This window comes from Dreissena polymorpha, chromosome 12 (assembly GCF_020536995.1).
Source record: "Dreissena polymorpha isolate Duluth1 chromosome 12, UMN_Dpol_1.0, whole genome shotgun sequence".
NCBI lineage: Eukaryota > Metazoa > Mollusca > Bivalvia > Myida > Dreissenidae > Dreissena > Dreissena polymorpha.
This window is the reverse complement of record NC_068366.1, coordinates 38,227,798-38,251,721: the sequence shown is the minus strand read 5'-3', so window position 1 is coordinate 38,251,721 and position 23,924 is coordinate 38,227,798. Positions and strand designations below refer to the sequence as shown.

The 23,924-nt window shown below is 33.5% G+C and overlaps 1 protein-coding gene across 1 annotated transcript; it reads left to right on the top strand.

Moving 5' to 3' along the window:
- Positions 1-9,664: 9,664 nt before the first annotated feature.
- LOC127852538 (uncharacterized) lies at positions 9,665-20,768 on the top strand. Its single transcript, XM_052386493.1, has 3 exons — positions 9,665-9,683; positions 20,152-20,336; positions 20,544-20,768. The coding sequence occupies exons 1-3, from the start codon at positions 9,665-9,667 to the stop codon at positions 20,766-20,768; spliced, it is 429 nt and encodes a 142-aa protein (XP_052242453.1).
- The last annotated feature ends 3,156 nt before the right edge of the window (positions 20,769-23,924 follow it).

Here is a 23,924-nt window from a genome sequence, read left to right as displayed (position 1 = left end):
ATAATTCACCTTATTACACAAAACATGGAATACACAAAATGAATGAAAATGCTTTAAAATAAATGCAAAATTGAAATTTGAAACAAAACAACCTAAGCAATACATAATAAGAAACACTACATTATTGAAACACTGATACCATGAACATTTTAGGGTGTAACACCTTATGTACATGTACCAGACCTTTTATGTACTACCGGCACTTTGAAACTTTACGTACCACCTACATAAAATATAGGTGTTATTTCCATTCATTCATAGCAGTCCTAATGAATTAAGGTCATTCTCTAAACATGATTAAAGTCTAAAGAAGGAAATAATTTGATTTTTTTACAGTTTGAACATTAAGGTCATTCTCTCTTCTCTTCAAAGTATCACATTTCAATTATACAATATAATACAAACATTTTAGACTTTATAATCCTTAGTCAGGAAAAGATAAGAGACAAATGAATTTTTATAATTTACTTCAATTTCAGGTAAGACTAATAAATCATTTATTAAGTACTACATGTACTTGGGCTAATAAATTAAACTAAGACACTCAGTGACACTTAGACAATCTGACAAAATATAAAATCTATGGCCAATATAGATCTATAAGTCTAAATTCATAAATACTATCACACAAAATACATTTCATCAATAACACACATTCATATTAAATTAGTTATCTCTTTATATTATAACTATGGTACATAAAGTGTCAGATAGTGGTACATAAAGTGTCGGTACATAAACGGACTGGTACGTAATGTGTGACATTCAACATTTTAAAAATCAGTTAACAATATATGGACTTCATTGTTTTGCATATACGCAATCAAAGCATATTTATTAAAAATTAAAACACACTGTTCATGGCTGTATCTTTTTATTTATACATGCATCAACTATTCGGGTTATTAATACATTTTTAAAATTATATATAAACAAGAGCACCACATTATGGGTGCCAAGCTAGGCTGCGGTGCAGTTTTGAATAAATGAAATTTATTAAAAGAATTTTTAGAGGTTAGTGACCTTGACCTTTGACCGAGTGACCCCAAAATGGGTGTGGTGTGTAGAAATCATCAAGGTGCATATACATGTGAGGTTTCAATGTTTTAGGTGGAAGCACTTTGATTTTTGAGCCTATGTAAAGGTTTTAGCACGACGCGGACGTCTGACGACGAGCTGTCTATGACAATACCTAGGGTTTTCCCCGAAAACAGCCGAGCTAAAATTGAGCGCCATTAGTCCAATTTTTTGACGCTCTTAAATATTAAGCTACTTTTTATATGGGTAATGTTTGTAGCAAAGAATTTAGCCCATATAAAAAGTATCTCTAAATTCTTTGCGCGTCTTATAAATAAGACTAGAGCGCCATATAAATTAAATGGAAAACATACATTATGTCATTGTCAAGAAAAATAAAGCTGTAAAAATCTCACCTGCTCGTCTTTGATGTTGCAATTAGCACATTCAGCATTTTCAGTATCTACTAAATAAATATATGAAAGTGCCAAATGTCCAAGATACCATGACGTCCTCCTCAAAATGTTAGATCCTTTGAACTCCATTTATTTTATCCCTGATTAATCCTCTCACACATGAGGCCTACATGTAAGATTCCTTGTAATGTTCACAGCGTTTATTTTAAATTGTTTACGTTCTCAAATTTTAGCAGGTATTTAATTATAAATATTTATTTATGATTTTGATTTATTTACTATTTCGAAGATACAGTCTTGCAATGTGTTTAGTTAGTCTAAGTTACGTGTTTAGTGATTCTTACAAACAATAGACTGACATAAAAAGTGGCTCCTTTTGAAGCACAAACTGCATCCATGTATATATTACAGCTGGCCCGGTTTGATGGGGCCTGTTTTTGATTATAATTAATTACCATTTTTCACTTCCGTGTTTATTATGTTTACCAACGCCATGATGGAAAAAAGTCCGTTTCCCACAATCCTTAGCGCGCATTCACACAGGTCAGTAAGACCGGTGTGACACAATGTAAGTCGCATAGCTTTGAACGTATTTAAAGTCGGGTTACCAAGACCGGGCCAAGTAGAAAAAGACGGGTTATCTTAATACCTCCTTGCGTTATATCCTTCAATAGACACTGACACTCGTATCGTATCGACGGTTATATAGAGCATGATCGAAAACGTTAAAAAATTATGTCTGCTTCTGCGTAGGTTCTTGTAAAGTGCATGAAACCACTTTTTAACTTTGTCTTAAAGAAATGTTTCTCAGCTCCAGGTGTTGCTACTTACAAAACACACTATACCTGTATATTAATTATGCAATATGGACATCTATCAAGTAAAACTATTAAACCAGCATTTTGGCAGCGATTGCATGATTACTCGTAATCTATATTTTTTCTAACTGATCGCTACTAAGTTATGCTTTTTTGTCTCAACTAGTTTCACAATTATATTGCCGGGATAAGATGATTTTTTCCAGTACATACCTTTCTCATAATAATAAAATCGATTTCTTGTAACATTTTAGGACTCCTCATGCTAGAATCACTGATGAGTAACCGGTCGACAATTTTTCTCTAGGTTCGCATGCACACACTTGAAACAATAAGAACGTCGCACTTATGTATTTCAAACATAGAATTTTAACCCTTCGTACTTTGGGTATATTACAGAAAAGTTTTGCTTATTCGTTCAGGCAATTGTTAATTTACTGCTGGTTTATAAAGCACACTATAAAGTTATTGCAATTTGTTTCTTACCAGATTATCTCCGTATGCACCATATTTTAACCCCTGTTCCTTGATATTAATATCCCGAATCTCGATAGGCAATTGTAGAGTTGCGTTAAAAACAATTGTTTGAACAAACCAGCTTTAGTGAAAGACAGAAGTGCTTTCAGCTATTAGTAAAGCAGATATTGGTCAAAATAAGTTAAATAATATAGATCTTCAAATAAAAGTATGTTAATATTATGGCAACATTTTCACATTGCTTTATAAGGCAAAATTGCAAGCAGCTGCCTAGCCTTGTCGATAAGAAAATTTAATACACACATTTATATGTGTTTTTTTTTATTCTGCATCAAGTTTGCCTTATCATGTTATATTTAGCGATAATAGGGAAATAATTTATACTAAAACGTTGCTTTAAACAGTCTCATCTTGCATCGTCTTTAGGCTCTTTCCGTACGAACAAAATTACAAGCTTCGAAAAACTATAAAACGTTTAGATGTTGGTCCGGGGACGGCAAATTGGTGTTATAAACTTTGTAGACGCGCTCTGAATTTGTGTGGGGAACGCATGTTATGAATACGGATGAATTATTTGTGCAGAAAGTTTACCAATTCAAACGAATAAACTAATGACTATCGTATGCTATGCTTAATCTATCGGATTCCATCTCAAATAATGGAATTCTATTACGGGCCGATGGCCTTAATAACATTCTTTACGACTGTTTTGATATGTTTGATGATTTTTTTCAACAAGTGTGATTACAGTTTGAATATGCTTGTTGACACGTAATAGATTACTCAAGATGAACTCATTAGCTCGCAGAAAAAGAAATAAAACAAACTCAAATACATTTGAAAAGTATTTATTTCGTGATAACTGTTATTCAATTATCCTAAATGGTAATTACTACGTTCGTTATTTTCTACATTTTCTTCTTTTTCTTCAACTGAATATACCATAAATGATTCCCGATATAAGATGAGAAGAATACTGTTAGCTGATTCCACCGTGCGACATTGGTTCAAGGGCGAAACATAACAGAGAATGCCTAGGAATCAAAGGCTCGTTTGCTGTCGCCAATAAGCTAGTAACAGATTGTGATCAATTAAGTATGGGGCAATGGAATTTTAGACATCTATGCAAACACCATTATAAAAAGTCTTTGTTTAACAGGTCATTTGTCATCATTGTCATTGTAACTAAAACTTTTTTTTAACAATGTTCAGGTCAAACATCAGTTGTCTTTCAATTGTTGACGTAGAGAAACTAACATCTTCGCCTGCATACATCTTCGCATCAATGCCAACACGCACGTCAAATATTGCTACTTTGGACTACACATCAAATATCATTCTGTTCTTCCGGTCGGCTGGCCCTTGCGGCACAAAAAATGTCAAGAATTGTATTGCTTACTCCATCGTAGATGCTTTTGGCCAGTGACCTGGTCTGAAACGATCAAACTCCAACTTACTCTTCATTCATTAGTTTTGTCCCAAAAGCTTTCACATAATTTGTGTTGTAATCAATAGTTATAACCAGTCCGTGTCTAGTTCATGTTTCGTCACATAGTCGCAGTTCTCGTAATTGAAACGTTGTTTTCAGGAAAGTTTGGCCGTCGTGTATGGAAACGAAATCAGACGCATCACCTCCTAAAACTGTACATGTATTATAACCCAGTCGTCTGCAGCAGCCGAACTCAACAAGTTTAGTCTGCGACATTGGGGTGATGATTTTTCATTTCTCAGATTTCAAAAAGGAATGTACCTGTGTTCATCGGTGTGATGTGATTTGTCCTGAAATCCGCGATACATTTTCATTTGGAACATAGCGTCCGTTTCCGAACGCATTCCGATTGTTGTCGTCTCTTCGCTCCGACTTCCGAAAATGAACAAATAGTTATCGTTACCATCAAGACGTACCTTTGCAGTAAACAATAACTAGACTGTAAGACGGGTGTTTCTTTTCAACAATGTGACATCATTGGAGACACCAATATCCTCGAAAACAGTCGAGAGGTGGAGAGATAGAGTTTCTTCATTGTTTGCTCGTCTTGACAAAAAAGCAAACACCACAATATAAACAACGTGTGTTGCAGTTACTAAGTTTAAAAAATATATTTGAATTACACGCACGATAAAATACAATAATCATAATGGACGGGCTGTACGTAAATAAATCAATACATATAAATAAATGAATATTCATTAGAATAACAATTGCTTGTTTTCAATGGTGAATGCATCATTAAAAAATCCTTAGCAGATTTGTTAATGTGAATAACTAGGTATGTAACAACCTGTTGTGCAATAAACCCGTTTTGCAATAAATTTATTGCAAAACGGGTTGGAGTGTGTTATTGCGATTTGACTTTTTACAACAACCCGTTTTGTAATAAACCCGTGTTGCAATAAAATCATCGCACATTTATTTATTTGCAATAATGTTATTCCAAAACATGTTGGAATGTCTTATTGCAATGTGAACACTTTATAACAACCCGTTTTGCAATAAACCCGTTTTGCAATAAAATCATCACTCTTGTATTAATTAAGTCAATGGATTTGAAGAGTTAAAAGGGTGTTTCAAGTGTTGTATTTAAACAAAATTGTTTGTAAAAAATAGACGAAACTGTGACTTTAGACTTAAAATTAAAATGCATGCAATGTGGTGAATTTCGAGATTTAATACGATAAAACAATACATAATGCATATAGAAAGTGATATCAACTTATTTCAAACTTAAGTAACAAACCGTTTCGCAATTAAATCATCACATATATACTAATTGTTTCAAATTTATTTGAAACGGTATAAAAGCAGTTTCAAATGTCCTCTACAAGGAAAATATGATAAAACAACAAATGATGTATATATGAAGTGATTTTCATCAATTTGGAAATTAAGTTAAGAAAACCAAGAAGTGCAAAATTTTATTGCAAGACGGGATACAGTGTTTTATTGCAATGTGCATTTTTTAACAACCCGTTTTGCACTAAACTCATTTTGCAATGAGCTTATTACACATGAACTTATTGATTCGAATTGATTTGAAACGCCGATAAGAAAGATTTAAATGTCGAATTTAGGGAGTTTGTATACATATAATAAGACAGAGGTGTAAGATTCGACCAAAAATTAACAGACATTGAAAGTGACCTACTTCATGAGTAAATGTAATAAACAAACACATAATATATTTATAAAGTGATCTTAACAATTTCATATTTCAGCGAATTGAACCCAGAAATGAAATACTTTTATTGCAAAACGGGATGCAGTGTCCTATTGCAATGTAAAAACTTTTTAACGACCCGTATTGCAATAAACCCGTTTTGCAATAAATGTATTGCAAAACGGGTTAAAGTGTCTTATTGCCATTTTTCTAACAACCCGTTTTGCAATAACCTCGTTTTGCAATAATTTTATTGCAAAACGGGTTGGTTTGTCTTATTGCAATTTGAAATGTTTCCAATAACCCGTTTAGCAAAAACCCGTTTTGCAATAAAATAATTACACACGTATAAATAAATTCAAAGGCATTGGAAACATTAAAATAAAGTTTCATATGTCGTATTTAAATAATATTATATCACAAAATAGACACAACTATGAGTTTTGACTAAAAATTTAAAGGCATTGAAGGTGTTGAAATTACGAGACTGAATACGATTAAACAACACATAATAGGTATTAAAAATGATTTCGCCAATTTAGTACTTAAGTTGATATAACGCAGAAATTCAATAATCTATTGATAAACTTGTCCAAGTGTCTTATTCAATGTAAATGTTGTGTAAAAACCGTTTCGCAATAAAACCATCACATATATACTAATTGTTTCAAATTTATTTGAACCATTATAATTTGAAACGGTATAAAGAAAGTTTCAAATGTCGTCTACAAGAAAAATATGATAAAACAACAAAGAATGTTTATATAAAGAGATTATTACCACTTTGGGAACTAATGAAGAAAACCCGGAAATGCTATAACTTCATTGCAAACCGGGTTTCAGTGTCTAATTGCAATGTGCATTTTTATAACAAACCGTTTTGCAATAAATTCGTTTTGCAATAAGCACATCGCACATGTACTTATCTGTTTCCAATTGATTGGAAACGCTGACAAGAAGTTTCAAATGTCTTTAGTTAGGATTTTGTATATAATAAGACAGAGGTGTAAGATTCCACCAAAAATTTAAATTCAATGAAAGTTACCATTTTCATGAGTAAATGTGATAAAACATGAACATAATGTTTATATAAAGTGATCTCAACCAATGTCATACTTCAGCGGAGAAAACCCAGAAATGCAATAATTTTATTGCAAAACGGATTTATTGCAAAACGGGTTGTTATACAATTTTCACATTGCGATTAGACGCTCCAACCCGTTTCGCAATAAAATTATTGCAAAAAAATGTGCGATGATTTTATTGCAAAACGGATTTATTGCAAAACGGGTAGTTGTAAAAAAGTCAAATTGCAATAAGACACCCCAACACGTTTTGCAATAAATTTATTGCAAAACGGGTTTATTGCACAACGGGTTGTTACATAGCTACTTTACCTTCTGGATTTATTAACTTTTTTACCATTACAAATATTTTCCATATTAAGCAAGGGAAGTAAATTACATTTATCTCTTCGGTTGTGAAACTTTAAGTTTAGATAATCCCTCTTTGCTAGTTTTGTTTAGACAGAAACTGTATTGATAATAATGTTGATTACAGACAACTGAGTACTGTAAAGTTTAAACGACTAACAGTATTTCATTACATATTTATAAAAGTGTTTGCACCTGCAACGAACATCGGATAATCATTGCAGAACTCCAATTTTATTTGGCTATTAACAGTGTTACAGCATTGTTAATTTCATAATTAAAACACTTCAATAGTATATAAATAAATCCATTATTTAATACGTGTTCATGTATGTCATTAATAGTTATATTCAAATAACACAGATGCAGCGTTTGTAGTTTTTCTCAGATTATGTATGCGTTAAACTCGCATTTACTATTTCCCAATCGCTTCCATGGTTTAATCAGCATATCCAAATCGAAAGTAGAATTCTGTTTGCACTCGTCCTTCGCCTTTTACATCGTTTTTTGTAATTTCATATGCAGGTGTTACCGTGTAATATTTAACTAACGTACGCACTTGAGCTAATGCAGTTAATATCGATATTTCTATATGCATAAAAGCCATGAAAGTAGCAGATAAGCGCATTGGTTGGAAATAACAAAAGACCTTGTCAAATGTTTAAAATAAACACTAGAAGGGCAACATGATTCCAGTATAAGCCCGTCTTACAGCATATTAATAACACAATTTGTATGTAGTAAACAAGCACTTTCAAGAACCTTATATTGTTATCATATGGCAGTTCTATGCCGCCGTAGAAATATGTTTGTGAGTTAGCTAAAACAAAACTACGCACTATATTGCAGTAACGAGGACAAAATTAAAACAGAGAAAAATATGTTAAAATGTAATGCATCACAATATAACAATGTCGAGCCCAGACAGACATATATTTCTAACTCGTTCAATTATCCATCCTAATGACGGCCATATTGTGCTAAACTATTGTGACCAGATACAATGTGATTGATGCCAGTCCTTTTTTACTACGCAGTAAAGTAAAGATCGGGTACTAGAATATACATCAGTGCTCAAGCAATACGAATCCCTATTTGTAACAGGTTTATTAGTAAACACGATGTCGATCAGGATGTAATGCTCGAACGCTCGTACAGCTGACAGTACCATAACATATCAAATAATCAGGAAATAATGTTGTGCTGGTGTTTTATTGCAATTGAAAACCTGTTGGATGTTTTTCACATTTATCACCGGTTCTCGACTTATTTAATGACTATTTTAAGTATTAAATTTCATGTTACGAGCCTCAGTGGCCTTGACCTTTGTACTCAACATTGAGAGACGTCTTTCTCTCGCCAAAGTAATTCTTAGAACCGTCACATGTGGTTTATTTCCCGTCTTTGTTTAATTCTAAAGGAATAAAGATAAGACACAAAGCTTCATTTTCTTGTGATCGACTGCTTTGTAATAGTTTTGGACAAGGAATACGAAAGGCTGGTAAATGCATACTGAACTCATACACTTTAAGAGGCAGACTTGCTTTCATGTCGAACGTTCAACGTATTCAAACAACAAAGCCGCATATTTCAATTGCACCGATGCTAGATCCATCATAAATGATATTTTTGTCGAATTGTTCGATGATTTGGATGATTGTAAGCCCTTGTCTTAACATCAAAACGATATCACTCATGAAGCAGACAAATTGAACTGGTGTGTTACAAGTTTCTGTTTCTTTCAAACGTCTCCATACCTCCGTATACCGATCAACGACTTCATGTGACGTCATATAAGGTCCTCTTACGTTGCATACGAGCAAAGGAATTTGAAGCAATTTAAACATGTAATTTACTAACAGATTTTACACAATCCGTTTGTAAAATTCAGATCGTTTTGTGTCATAAGACAAGGTCCAAAAATGTCCGTTGTCAGCTCTTTGGACATCACAGCCTTGTACCTATACGTTCTGACAGAACAACTGGAATTCAGCGCATTTAAATTTGCGAGAACACAAGTTGACAGCATTAATTTCATAATGGGGACAGAAGTGACGTTTCATCCAACGCCACAGGGTAGCCAAGCAATAAATAAAACAGTGTTTAAGATTAGGCTCTTGCCAGATTTTGCTAAAAATATCTCAACAATTCACAACAGTGCAGTATCAAAGAGAAGAATGCTCAGCTGTTATTCAACTACTTTCTTAAAGACATATAAATACTCAAAATCAACGAATATTTCGTAAAATATTTACGAGCGAACGCGAGATTGGCTTTTGGGTAGCTCATAAGAACTACGTCGTGCTCCCGACGCGGCCAGAAGCCAATCTCGGGTTTGCTCGTAAATGTCAGACATCGTCGCGGGTAAGTCACATGGACTATATTGTGACACAAAAAATAAAAACAGAATTATGTATCTCCTTAAATCTATGATACCATACCACATCTAGCGTTGACACTTTGCCTATTGATATAAGAAACACTGATTTGTTATGGGTTTATTTCATTTTATGATATATAATACGAAATATTCTTTAATTCTGAGTTTTTATGTGGGTTAATAAACTTTTTTCGAACCATTTTCATTGTCAAACAGACCTTGGTTCGTATCCACAAAGTTCATTTAAGGAACCTCCGAAGTACCCTCAAATATTAAGGAAAACAAAAACAAACGCAGTGTCCATTTTAACGCAACTTTCCGTTTTCAAGAAGAAAATCGTCATAAACGGTGAGTATTTTTTTATTTCCTTGGGTTTATACCGTCCGGTTGATTTAAACAGTAATAATTTTTACCCGTTATATTTGATAACGGGACAGGACGTTGAAATGTTTATTTCCGTTTGTGAGAAAATTCAAGGTCGTGTCTATTTTTGATACAAAATAAATTGTGACAACAGATCCAACCGGATCCAACCTAACCCTAACCCTTTACGGCAAACCTTAGTTGTATAAAAAAAGCCGGGTCCATTCTAGACTCCACGAAAAATCAAGGAAAAGTTATCATTTATAGCGATACAGTTTTCGCACGTTTGGTGCCAAGCTGTCATTTGTTTTACAAATGAATAAACTGACATAAATTCAGTTTATGTGAAGTTATTTTGTATATAAAAGAATCATTCTTGTTTGTTTGAGTTAGTAACGAGGACCTGTTGAATTGGCTTTACCGTTTACGGTCGATGGCAACATAATAACTGAAAATGCATGGTTATGTAACGATTCTGTAAGGAAATGACCGACAACCGTCGTATTGGAGTTAAACTACAGCATTTGAGTTCCGAATATCCAGTCACCAAGATGAAACTGTACTCGATAATGGTTACAAATCTTGCTGGGTAAATAACATAACATACATAACATAACATATCTTTATTCTGGCATAAAATAGCACAATGCATACTTATAGCCAACACTAGAATTATAGCGTGAAAAGTGAGAGGAACATGAAATATTACAAACATCAATCTGAAAATGTTTAACATAGATGTAAGTGCCGTGCAAGCAAAATTTGCATAGTACATAGTACAATAACAACAAACATGTATTTCCATGTAGGTGACTTAGAATTTCAAACAAAATAGACAATATTTATTGCGACAAAATGTTGCTGTATAAATATAAAATGAGTTACAAAAAGTTCATTACACATATCGATTAGAGCTATTTTTGCATTAAACGCAATATGATCTTAAGAAAAATATATAAGTTAGTTGCACATATCAATGACGGTTTTATTATAATTAATAACTTTATGATTTAGCGTACTTTAAACTATCTTCTTATACATGATGCAAGAGACATTAGTGTGCTTTTTAATTAGGGTACATTCGGAGTAATAAGAGTTCGTGATCTTGTTGCATAATATATGTACTTCGATAAATTGTTTATTACTTTAGTGGATTTTGACGACATAAGAGACCGGAACTTGTTTATTGATGGCCAGTGACAGTAATATGGTTTCAAATATTGTTTTCTGATTGTGGTATAAGCTGGACATACAAGTAAAAAGTGGTATTCACTTTCGATTACCTTCATATTACAATATTTGCACAATCTATTTTCTTTTGGGATGTTTTCATGTCGTCCTTTCTCAATCGCAAGATTGTGTGCGGATATTCTAAAATGAGTTAGGGCAATTCTAAATCTTGTTACGTTTATGCGATTAAGATATGTCTCGAATTCAAAATCTTCCTTAAAGGTGCTATAAGAGGCTAGTCGATTTGAATTATTTATGTTTGAGTACCACGACTGTTTAAAGATATCATATATTCGATCTGATATAATTTTTAGGTCATAATCATTTGGTATAACTTCGTTTTGATTCCACCAGATATGTGCTAGTCCAATATTTTCTAGTAGAGATTTTATTTCAAAGGCCCAGTTTTTATTTCCGTATGTGATATTTTCATCAGCATCCTCTTTTAACATATGATAAATATTTCTTGTTAGTAATTTGTTATTCGGGTTTATTGTTTTTATCCAGTATTTAAGTACTTTTAGTTTTTGTTTTATAATAATTGGGTACCTTCCTAATTCTCCATATAGACCATCTGAATTTGTTGATTTTCTAACTGTAAGGATTTTCCTGAGAAATGTTCGGTGTACTAGTTCTATATCGTTACTTTCTTTCAAACCCCATATTTCCGCTGAATATGTTAATTTTGTACCTACTAGACTATCAAATAAGTTGCATTTTTCTTTAGTGCTTAGTCCTAACTGATTCAAAACGATAAATAGGTTATGGAGCGCTGACTGTGAGTGTTTTGCAATATGTTTCTGTGTTCTATTCCAATGGCCGTTTTTAAAAAGATGCACACCGAGATATTTAAATGAAGTGACAGTTTCTAGTGTAACGTTGTTAAATACAAAATCATAATTCGTATGCCTTCCATTTTCGAAAATCATGATCTTAGTCTTTTTAGTATTGACAGATAGGCGCCATTTTTGGCAGTAATTTTCGAGGTCTTAAAGCATGGACGAGAGCGCTTTCGGAGTATGTGCGAACAAAACGGCATCGTCGGCAAAAAGTAACAGGAATAGTTTTTGGTTTTCTAACGTGAATAGTCCGTCTATGTTTTCATTAATGTTAGTGAGAATATCTTTTACGAAGAAGAGAAAGAGTAACGTTGAGCTTTGGTCACCTTGTTTTGCCCCGATGTTTGACTCGAAAAACGGCGAGTACGTAGAATTATATCGCACGCATGCTTTAACGGTACTGTACATACTTCTGACCGCGTTAACGAATTTGGAGCTGACATTTTCATTAATAAGTTTCTGGAAAATTAATGTTTTCTCCAGTTTATCAAAACATTTCTCAAAATCCACGAAGGCGCAATATAATTTCATTTTTTGACTAAGTGTTTTTGTAATTATAGAATGCAGAACGAAGATGCAATCTATTGTTGATTTACCCTTTTGGAAACCAAATTGGTTTTTTATGCTAGTTTCATGTTTTTCGGACCATTTCGTCAAACGATTTAAAAGAACCGTTGAATATATTTTTGGCAGGATATTAATTAAAGTGATTCCTCTGTAATTCGCTTCATTTTCTATGTTTCCGCCTTTGAAGATAGGTACAATTATGCCCTCTCCCCATGACTCCGGGTATTCCCCATTGTCGAGTAGTCTATTAAATAACTTAAGCATAAACGGCGCTAGTTCGCTGGTTGCGCATTTGTAGACTTCTGCACATAGTTTATCAATACCACCATTTTTGTTGTTGTTTTGTGAACGTATTGCTTTAATGATTTCCTCTATGCTAAATTCTCTATCTAATTCGATATCTTGGGTGTTTACGGTGTGTTTGGGCAAGGCATTTTCGGGGGTTTCTTCAGTGGAGTGAAGGTTCTTAAAGTGCTCGTACAGGCTAGACGTACTTAAATTATTCGCTTTGTTTTGTAGTTTTTTGTACTGTTTATTTACTTTTTTCCAAAACTCTTTCGGGTTCGATTTGCTCAATTTCGAAAGATAGTGCGTTTCGTGGATCTTTAATTTACATTTTGCTCTGCGCTTTGTACGTGTGTATTTAGTTTTTGAGTTTAAGAATGCGTGTCTTTTAATTGCATTGGTTTTATCCTTAAGAAATATATTTCGATATTTTTTAAATTCCGAACTTGCTAAACGGCATTCTTGGTTAAACCAGGGTTTTTTGTTATCATTAGACGATTGTCTTTTATGAGAGGAGGTGTACTTTTTCCCAAATACTTGGGCAGCACCTGTTTCCAAAATGTCCATAAAATGTGAGAATATTATATTAATATCACTCCCAGTATCGATTTGATCTGCTAACGAATTTATGTTTGCTTGGTTTTCAATCAAATAAGATTTGAATTGTTCGGCTTTTAAGACATCCCATGGGATTTTATAGTCATCATTGTTTGGTAGTGTACAAGTGGGTATTTGGTGTTTAGACTCTAAGCGAAATACTAGCCCCGAATGGTCCGAAAATTCATTTTGATCTAATATATCAAAATGCGAAACGCAGTCAAAATCTCGGCTACTTAATAAAAGGTAATCTACAACGCTACTCCCACTGTATGAATGAAATGTAAATTCCCCGATGTCGCGGTCATTATGTAGTCGACCGTTACCGATTATAAGTGAACTTGATTGACAAAACTCGATGAGGCGTTTACCGTGCGCATCAAGCACGTGATCTTTACTTACTCGCGGCGGGATGTAAACATTGTTTTGTAATGTCACGTCATCATCGATATATCGATCAAAATCTAAAACATCGCTCTCATTCGAGGTTCTGCTATTTAAATCGCCGGTAATTAATATCTTTCCGTGGATTTTATATCGTTCTATATCGGATTCTATGATTTCAAAATAATCAATATCGCTGCTATTGAGATTCGAGGTTTTTGGTGGGATGTATGTATGACATAAATACACATCTTGATCAAAGTTAAACATAGTTTTACAACATTTTATCCAAAATATACCTAGTTTATTTTTATCAACTATTTTAATTTTGTTTTGTAAATCATGTTTATAATATAATGAGATACCTCCACTGTATCGTCCTTTTGTGGTGTTTGCACTTTTATTTCCTAGCATATGTTCACTTTTAAACCCATTGATGTCCAGATTGACACACGTGTTAGAGGATAGCCAAGTCTCTGATAAAAATATAAGGTCATATGATGTTAAATCACTTAGGAAATCTGGATCATTTATTTTGCGAGCAAGTCCGTAAACGTTCCACGATAAGAAGCTGATGTCCTTCTCATGCTGTCCCTATTGGCTAATGTTGATGACGTTTCCGTTGACGTACTTATGACGTAATTCATTGTTGATGTTAATCTGTACTATATTGGGATGAACTCTGTTGCAGTATTTGTATTTATTTTGCCTTGCAAGATAATGAAAATCAACAAAGCATAATGGCAGCATATATTTGTAAGTAAGTTATTTTTTACCATACGTCATATTATAACAATGCATAATGTACATATTGATATTTACAAAACTTTGGTTGTTCAGCTTGCAACAAAATGGCAGCTTGAGAATATCGGGAAAGAATGGACTATTTACATTTGACAAACGATGAACTTCAAAAGAAATACCGTGTCAACCACCCCACTTTACAATACCTCATTGATCAGCTAGATGCTGCCTTAAGACCCAAGACAGATAGAAGCCATGGCCTTTCTACCGGCTACAAACTTTTGATAACACTGCGGTACCTGTCTACCAGTGTGATTCAACTGAGTGGTCTTCACTCCGTAGCTCAATTCAGTGTATTGTGTATATAGAGCAGTCAGCCAAACACTTGATGCTCTGAGTTCCCCAAATGTTGTCGGTGGACATATTAAATTTCCAGCAACCATCCAGTCATTGAACAACAATAAACAAGGATCTTTTCACATTGCTAGGTACATGTATTTCACTATATAAGAAATATATTGTTTCATTTTGATATCATAGAAATACTTATTTGATCCTATTACAATAGGAATATCATGTGAATGTTATATAAAATTGTGCCCATGCATTTTGGAATGGAAAGCCCGCCAATAATATTCATCTCAAGAAATGTTGCACGTGTTGAATATTCAGCTCATTTGTTTAACAGAGATTTGTTTAAATGCTTAAATACAACATTGTAATATCTGTTTTGTACAATGGTAAAGTGTAAAATGTTGTATGTTCCGATTCTACAAAATCATAATGTGTAGAACACTGAATTTACATGAGCTTAACACTATTTTGCACATGTATACATGATATTTTTACACCTGTTTCCTTTAAAAATAAAATGTCAGTATGCATAATCACACAATCAAAATAAACCGTTAACTACAAAGTTTATATTGTGACTGGTTTGACATTGTACACAGTGAGTTTAATATTAAAGGTACTAGTACCTGTGAAAGAGATCTCCATTTGGTAGTCCATATAGGCGTTCCTATGATCATTTATTAAATTTTCCCTTTTTCCCGTTGAAACTGCGAGTTGGCATTAAACTTTTGGGTGACTTCAAGGGACACATTATCAATGTTCGCTCAAGATCAATTATCTGAAACGGTCTAGCGTGCAATGCACGGGTAGGAGTGCAAATGTGAATTGATTTATTGTTTAATAAGACCAGGAGTTATTTGCATGTTAAGTTATAAGGCGTATTGAAGTTAAATTCCTTTGCATGGTCAAAATTCATACCCCCAAACAAAATAACAACAATAATAATAATAACAACAATAACAACGAATTATAATTAAAATAAAAGATATTATTAATAAAAAAATCGTTTCAAGTAACTATCTGATTCAACCTACCATACTGGCATGATGTTCGTTAGCATGAAGACTTATTTAATGTATAACAGAAGGTTGTAATTTTATTTCATACTGCACTGTGTATGTTAATAGCGGAATACATATTGAAATAATACGTCTTGTCTTGTTTCAGATAAATGGAATCTCATACCTTAAGGATAATACTTTTGTATACTTTCAAACAGATTTGGCCATTCATGTACTTGGTGTTTAATTTTATGATTATAAAAGGTCACTGTCATTTTTAGGAATGGATTAATGTATAGGAAAAAATAAAAATCCTGATATATTTTTAGAAGAGAAATTCTTATTAGAGACACATACATTTGTGCCTATTGAACAAATGGGAATGATTTGTTTTTATCTGCCAGCATGCAATAACTTCTTGTATTTGTTATTGAAATAGACAAACATGTATGGCTGAATAATTCACGCAACCTTCATTAATTTATAGCGAAACATAACTGTTATAATAATACTCGACGTATGTTCCATATTATCAAGGAAAAACGTCACAAACGCTTTATAATGTTACAGATTTCAAATGATGATTATCCGTTAATGAACCAATATTTAAAAAAAAATTGTCGAGAGCGTTATTTCGAATATTTTATCATAATGCATACCTTCATTTAGAATGAATGACAATTTTTATCAAAATCGTCATTCTACCAAACTGTGAATAAGTCTCCTTCAAGTGAGATCATGCTTATGTCTCCACAACTGAAAGGACACAAATCCATTTCATGCCCTTTCAAACAATTGGGGCAAAAATCTCTGATATTGCTACTTATCATAGTAGAAAAAAAACTTTTCCATAATCACATCATTATTATTCCTATAATAAATAGGAAGGAAAGTGCAAACATCCATTCGACTTCTCAAGAATAAGAAACTTGGAAGAAATGCTTGGCATAAATTAGTTGATGACGTTTGATCAATACAGAGTGGTGACTTTTGACTTCCCCATTTTACCATGTATAACAAACACATATGCAATATTTCGGTTTATGTTTTAAGAGAATCTAGACTTAAACTAGTATTCTTTTTTTAATAGCATGTTTTAGGACAATGTGTAACTTATAAATTTAAGTTTATTGTAAATATAAAAACAAGATAAAAAAAGAATTTCATGAAGTTATATTTGGCTTTATTAATGCCAAATATTCATTTCGCTGTTTTCATGAACATGTCTTTATTATTATTTTAAGCGACCAATTTTTAAGAATGATTAAGAGAAACTTAGTTCATTGTTTTTCCCATGTCTCTGTTCTTTACAAATTGCAAACATATCAAATAATGTAAAGTATTCATGTAATATCTCCGCACTTGTTTGACCTGGCGAAGACTTTACAGATTTGTTCAGATGTCATTAATAAATTGGAGAAACTTAAAGCTTAAAATGAGCTTTTAAAATACCTGCATCCCCGCTACGTGTAGTATGCATCTCATAACATCGAACTATTTAATAGGAAGATAAATTGTGAATTTTTTTTCCAACACATTTTATTTGCATATGCAAACAAGTACATATACAATATAAATTGTAACAATAATGATTTGCAATACGACACAACAAAAAGAACATGCATATAAAGCAATACCAACTCGTATCTTATGTTATGTAAAGTAGTAGTCACCAACAGACAAAACATAACTCGTATCTTATGTTATGTAAAGTAGTTGTCAACAACAGACAAAAACATATAAGTTAGTGAAATCTCTTGAAAACTTTACAATTACTAGTATATGAAGTTGTGTGTTGGAAAGAAAGAAAAACAACATCTTCCAGTTTGAAAGATCAACCAAGAATGTGTACACTGTTATAATTAACGGATGAAAAAAAACATAGAGAAGCAAAAGTAGGTACATATATTATATATCACAAAGTACATAATAAGGAAAACAAACAACATCGTTCAGTGTGAAAAGACAAAAAACAATGTGTACATTGTAATAACATACGAGAAAGGCACAGAGAAGCAATAATAGTTGCATATAATTATAGTATTTAATATATACGTCCTACATTTTATTTGAATAGCGGTACACTTTAAATAGTATTTGTAAACAGTGCTTTAAACTACAACAATCATCAAACTTAAATTCTAAGTTGTGAGAACATAGCATTAAACTATTCCCACTCACTGTCAAAGGAGTCTAACTTATTTTGTGAAATTGATATTTTTCTCAAGTTATCATACTCATACTTCGTGTATATCTTTGCGAATGCATTTATTCATTTTACACTTATACAAGTATAACTTAATAAACAGAATAACATTATTTAAGGCTTTAGCAGAATTACTGGAATATCCAAGTAGAAAGGTGGTCATGTTTATAAAAGGGAAAAGATTGTTCTGGTAACATTTCATCAATAATTGCTTTAGAAATCTGACACTCCCAGAATAGATGTTCTAAATTTTCATCACTTTGTTTGCAAAATGAACATAATGGGTCATCAGTAATTTTCATTTTATTCAAAAGACTATTTGTTCCCAATATCCTGTGAATTAACCTATATTGGAACCACTGAACCTTTACATCACTAGTTATTAAAAAGGGTAGCTCAAATAAACATTGCCATTCTTTTTCATTAATAATAGTATTGAGTTTTGCACACCATTTTGCTTTAACTGGTGGTTGTTCATTATTTTTATTTAGAAAGGTGTACAGTCATTTTGCACCGGGTTCGTTTTTCAGTACAAGTTGAAATAATGGGGGCAAAAAGGGTTTAATAATTTGCTGGGTATAGCAAGATAAACAATATTTTGTTCACAAATTTATCAATTGCTCTTGTCACTTCTGCGTAATGAATGAAATTTATGTTCAAATTGTACATTCTATTTAATTCACCAAGAGAGATAAAGGTTCCATTTTTGAATTTATCACCTATACAATGAATTCCAGCCTCAAACCAAGATTTAAAGAAAAAACTTTTATTTCCTATCAATATATTTGGATTATAAAAAAGTGGATAATACAAGAAATCTTCTGTGTTTACTTCAAATTTACCACAATTTAGTGAGAAGCTTTTTAAAACATCTACACAAAAAGGGTTAGAAATTCGGTTAGACATATTAAAAGCATAATGATAGCTGCAATTAAAGAGTTTATATGTATCAAAATAGAGTTTTGAAATTTCTATCCAATTTCCCTTGAAGGATTGAATTTTTTGAAGCCATGTTAGTTTCAATGCTGGAATAAAAGCATCCAAATTTATCATTTTTAATCCTCCTTCATTATATTCCTTTACTATTGTTGAAAACTTAATTTTACTATGCCCGTCCCAAATAAAGTTCATAATAGAAGATTTTATTGAATATAAAATAGTATCATGTGGGTTAGGCAATGATATGAACAAGTGATTGAATAATGAAACAATAAGTGCTTTTACAATTACACTCTTTCCGATTGGTGTTAAAATTCTTCTTTTCCAGTTTTCAGGATATTTTCCATTTTGACAATTTTTCATCATAATTGATTTTAACCATTTTTGATAGGTCAACATGGAAATTTATTCCTAACATTTTAAAGCTGTGTTACATCCAATTTAGTTTCAATTTTGTTTTTATGGTGTAACAACTATATTTGTTTTTTTCCAATCCATACAACATTTGTTTTATCAAAATTTACATTAAGACCTGATATATTTGAAAAATCCTGTATAGCAGTAAGAGTTTCATTTAATGTTGTGTACAGCGATCGTTATTATATGTCTATTAATAAACTAATACATTGTACGTTTTCGTACCACTGCGCCTTCCAATAAACTTGCTTGCGCGATAGGTCGTCAAATATCGTACTACATTGATTCTCCACTAAATAAGCAAATTAGAAAAACCATATATATATATATATATAGCTATATCAGACACTGACCGGAATCTCCTTACCGACGATGCCGCAGTCCTAAACAGATGGATTGAATGCTGCAGTGACCTCTGGACTGGACTCCAGTCTTCTTCAGAACGATCCCGGACCAGAAGTGAACGACGAAAGTCCGCCCAAACTTAAGAGGTGGCAGTGCGTAGTCTAAAGCAGAGAATCTCCAGGACTACTCCTACGCAACATCCCTTCCGAGCTGATCAAGCATGGAGGAGAGGCCACGACTACAGCATGTACGGTACAATGCCAACGGATCTTGGGAGAGAAGAAATGGCCCAAGGAGTGGACACAGTCACTGGTCATACAACTACCGAAAAATGGCAACCTCAAGTTGTATGAGAGTCACCGCATAGTCAGTCTAATCAGTTATCCCAGCAAAGTCATGCTACGCATCATTCTTAGTCGATTAAAAAGTAAGGCCAAGGAACTGCTGACCGCAGAGTAGACTGGATTAAGAGCTGGACCGAGCACAGAGAAATAGGTCTTCAACTGCAGAATCATCATTGAGAAACACCTGCATCACCGAGGTGAGCTCTTCAACACATTCATTTACTTTAAGAAAGATTTCGACCGCGTGTGGCATGATGGCCTATGGTATGTTATAAGACGATTTCACATTGACGAAGGGCTGAAGCAAGTCATTCAAGATTTCTACGGAAACGCCAGCAATACAGTACTTCTCAGCGGACAGCAGGGGGACTTCTTCAGGACATCAGTGGGCGTCCTTCAGGGATGTCTGCTCTCTCTCGTCCTGTTAAATCTTTTCATTGAGAAGATAATTTAGGAGACTCTCCATGACCACCACACCTTTATCTCCATCGGTGGAAGACCCATCTCCAACTTTAGATTCGCTGATGACATTGACCTCATTGGTGGCCCCCGCAGTGTGCTTCAAGATCTCACCAACAGACTCTATGAAAGAACAAGAGCATACGAGATGGAGGTCAGCACGAAGAAGTCGAAGATGATGGTTAACTTCACGACCAGCACCAGTGCAGACATCACCATGAACGGTGATAAGCTAGAAGAAGTGACTAGCTTCAAGTACTTGGGTGCAACCCTGTCCAAGGATGGTACCAATACCGCTGAGTTCCGAATAATTACCAAGGCGACCACAGCGATGGCCAGACTGAGCATGTTGTGGACATGCAGTTCCATCAGCTTTCCCGTCAAGTACAGGTTTTATAAGTCCCTCGTAGTCTCCATCATACTCTACGGCTGCGAGACATGGACGCTTCACGCGGACACATAACACAGGATACAGGTATTTGAACATAAATGTCTCCGAAGATTGCTCCGCATCTCCTATACTTAGCATCAGACCAACGGGTACGTCCGAAACATGACTGCCACACTTGTTGGCCTACAAGGGCCTCTACTGGCGACCGTCAAACGACAAGAGCTGGCTTGGTTTGAATACGTAACCAGACACGACTCTCTGTGCAAGACTGTTCTCCAGGACACGCTAGCGGGAGGTCGACGTCGAGGCCGTCAGAAGAAATGCTGGATGGATAATATGAAAGAGTGGACATCTCTTAACATAGATGAATTACTCTCAGCAGCACACAGCAGACTTGAGTGGAGGAGGGTATCGTCGTCCCTCATTTCCCAGCAACGGCAAAAACGTTTAAGGGATTGATGATGATGATGATTATAATAATTATAATGATTATGATGATGATGGTAATAATAATGATGATGATGATGATGATGATGATGATGATGATGATGATGATGATGATGATGATGATGATGATGATGATGATGATGGTGATGATGATGATGATGATGATAGAAGAAACGAAACCATACATATTTGACCGCGTTTGAAACTGTTAACATTTTAATTAAAAAAAAATCGCTAATGCGTGTTTATATTATAGTTAAAAAAAGGATATTCGCGTATTTTCAAGTTTCAAGTAATATAGCATTTATATATATGGAATATGAAGAAATCATTTTATTTTATTGTTGCGTTTGTTTTCAGAGTAAAGACCTATTTTTGAATGGATGTTATAAATGTCAAACCCTTTCAAAAGGTTTATTCTCATCGTAAATTTCTTACACATATCCGCTTTCTTCGTTATATATTTGTATTGGTATAGTTTAAACCTATTTACTTTAGCTCGATTGGATTTAAAGTACTTACTGCTTATATGAAACGCCCTCGAGTCCGTTTCCTGGGCCTAGAACCAGTATTTGGTGCATTTGGAGGAGATCTAAAGAACACTCCCACAGTGGGTATCGAACACGTGACCTCCCGGTCGCTATGCGGTCACCATATCCATTACACCACCGCGACCAGGAGACATGCTGTATATAATTGTGTTGGCATGGAATATGCGTTGTTAACCAGTTTACAAAGCTTTAGAATTAATTTTAATTGTTAACATAAATCTGTAAATCATCACTCCATTTCAGAGTGAACAGAATTGGCATGTGCAGCTGCGAGGTAGATGAAATGATGAAGAAATGGACAGATGTTACTCTTACCACAATATAAATATAAAATGAACATTGTAGGTCACTAGCAAGTCAGGTTTTTTCTTACATGTACAGTTTGAATATTATAATATTTGTATATGCTTAGATTCACGCGCAAAAAGAGGATTAAAAGAGGATTAAAACAGAATGGAGGCCGAACAAGGGGAGAGCGGCACAGCTTGTACCACTGTTTCAGACGGGGGGCAAAGAATAAAATGTGTACTTTGAATTATACATGAAAGCAATTTGTAATTAAACTTATCGAATTTGCACGGAATAATCGTTGTCGTTTATTGTTTTTTGTTTGTTGTTTTCAATTAAAGTATCCATTTCTTCTGGTGAAGTTCTGTTTGGAATAGACGGCGGTGTAAACACGTTCCAGTCCAGTTCATGAATGTTATTATTGTTTATATATTCGGACATATATTTCATAATTATAACCTATATTTATGTACTAGGTAGCAATTTATAAATTATTTATGTCAACTGTGGAATGTTTTAATTATGATACTATGCACTTTCCTTTCAGGCGCTCAACAACAACTATGTGTTAATGTGTACGTAAGATAATCTATCAAGTACGCAAAATACAGTTTACACATTTATTTGTGTAGGTATATCAATGTTACAAAACACAAAACAGATAAGAGTTAAAAAGGTGTATCAAAATTACAAGTTAGTAACGTGTACTTAAGTTTGTTAATTCATAACGTAGTTACTTTGTACAAAAATAATAAATCATTTATTTATTATGAATATTTTTTATGCCATTGAATGTTTGCACGTATGACAGTTTACTAAGATTAATTTTCAATATTTAATAATGCACATTAATCGTTACATACAAATAACGTCAACAAAGGAAGATAAAAAAAACCATCATGCGTACTCACATATATACAATTTTTATTGCGATTTATTTAATAAATGTTATGGAAAGTCAATCAAATTCCACAATACCTATGGATAAGAAACAACATAATATTCTTTTGTTAGTAAATGCAGCAATTTAATATTCATTACATGGAATTGAAAACAATCAATTTACAAAAATATCTATATATGAGCTAAACTAACATATTAGATTTCTCAAGTTATTTAAAGCGTCATATTCATTCATAAATAAACATAATAGGATGATCCGACAAACATCACATGTGAGGCCCGTGCAGAAGATCAAGTGAAGAAAAGAAATATGTGAATTCCATGTAAATGAAATTTATCCTTATTAAGTTGTTCGATCATTAATTTGTAATAAAGTAAAGAAAATCTAATTTGCGCATATATTTAAACATAAATTATACAACAACAAATTATTAGAAATAATGAGCTCAGAACACATTTTACTGGCACAGGGCTCGTAATCTTATGCTTACTTACAACCCTATGTATACACACTATATATACACACGCACGCACACACGCACGGACGCACGCACACCCACACACGGACGCA

What these genes read in the sequence shown, in the direction of transcription:
- LOC127852538 (XM_052386493.1), top strand. An exon ending in TGTATGAGAGTCACCGCATA is followed by an intron (nt 20,337 to 20,543) that starts GTCAGTCTAATC and finishes ATTTACTTTAAG; the next exon opens with AAAGATTTCGACCGCGTGTG.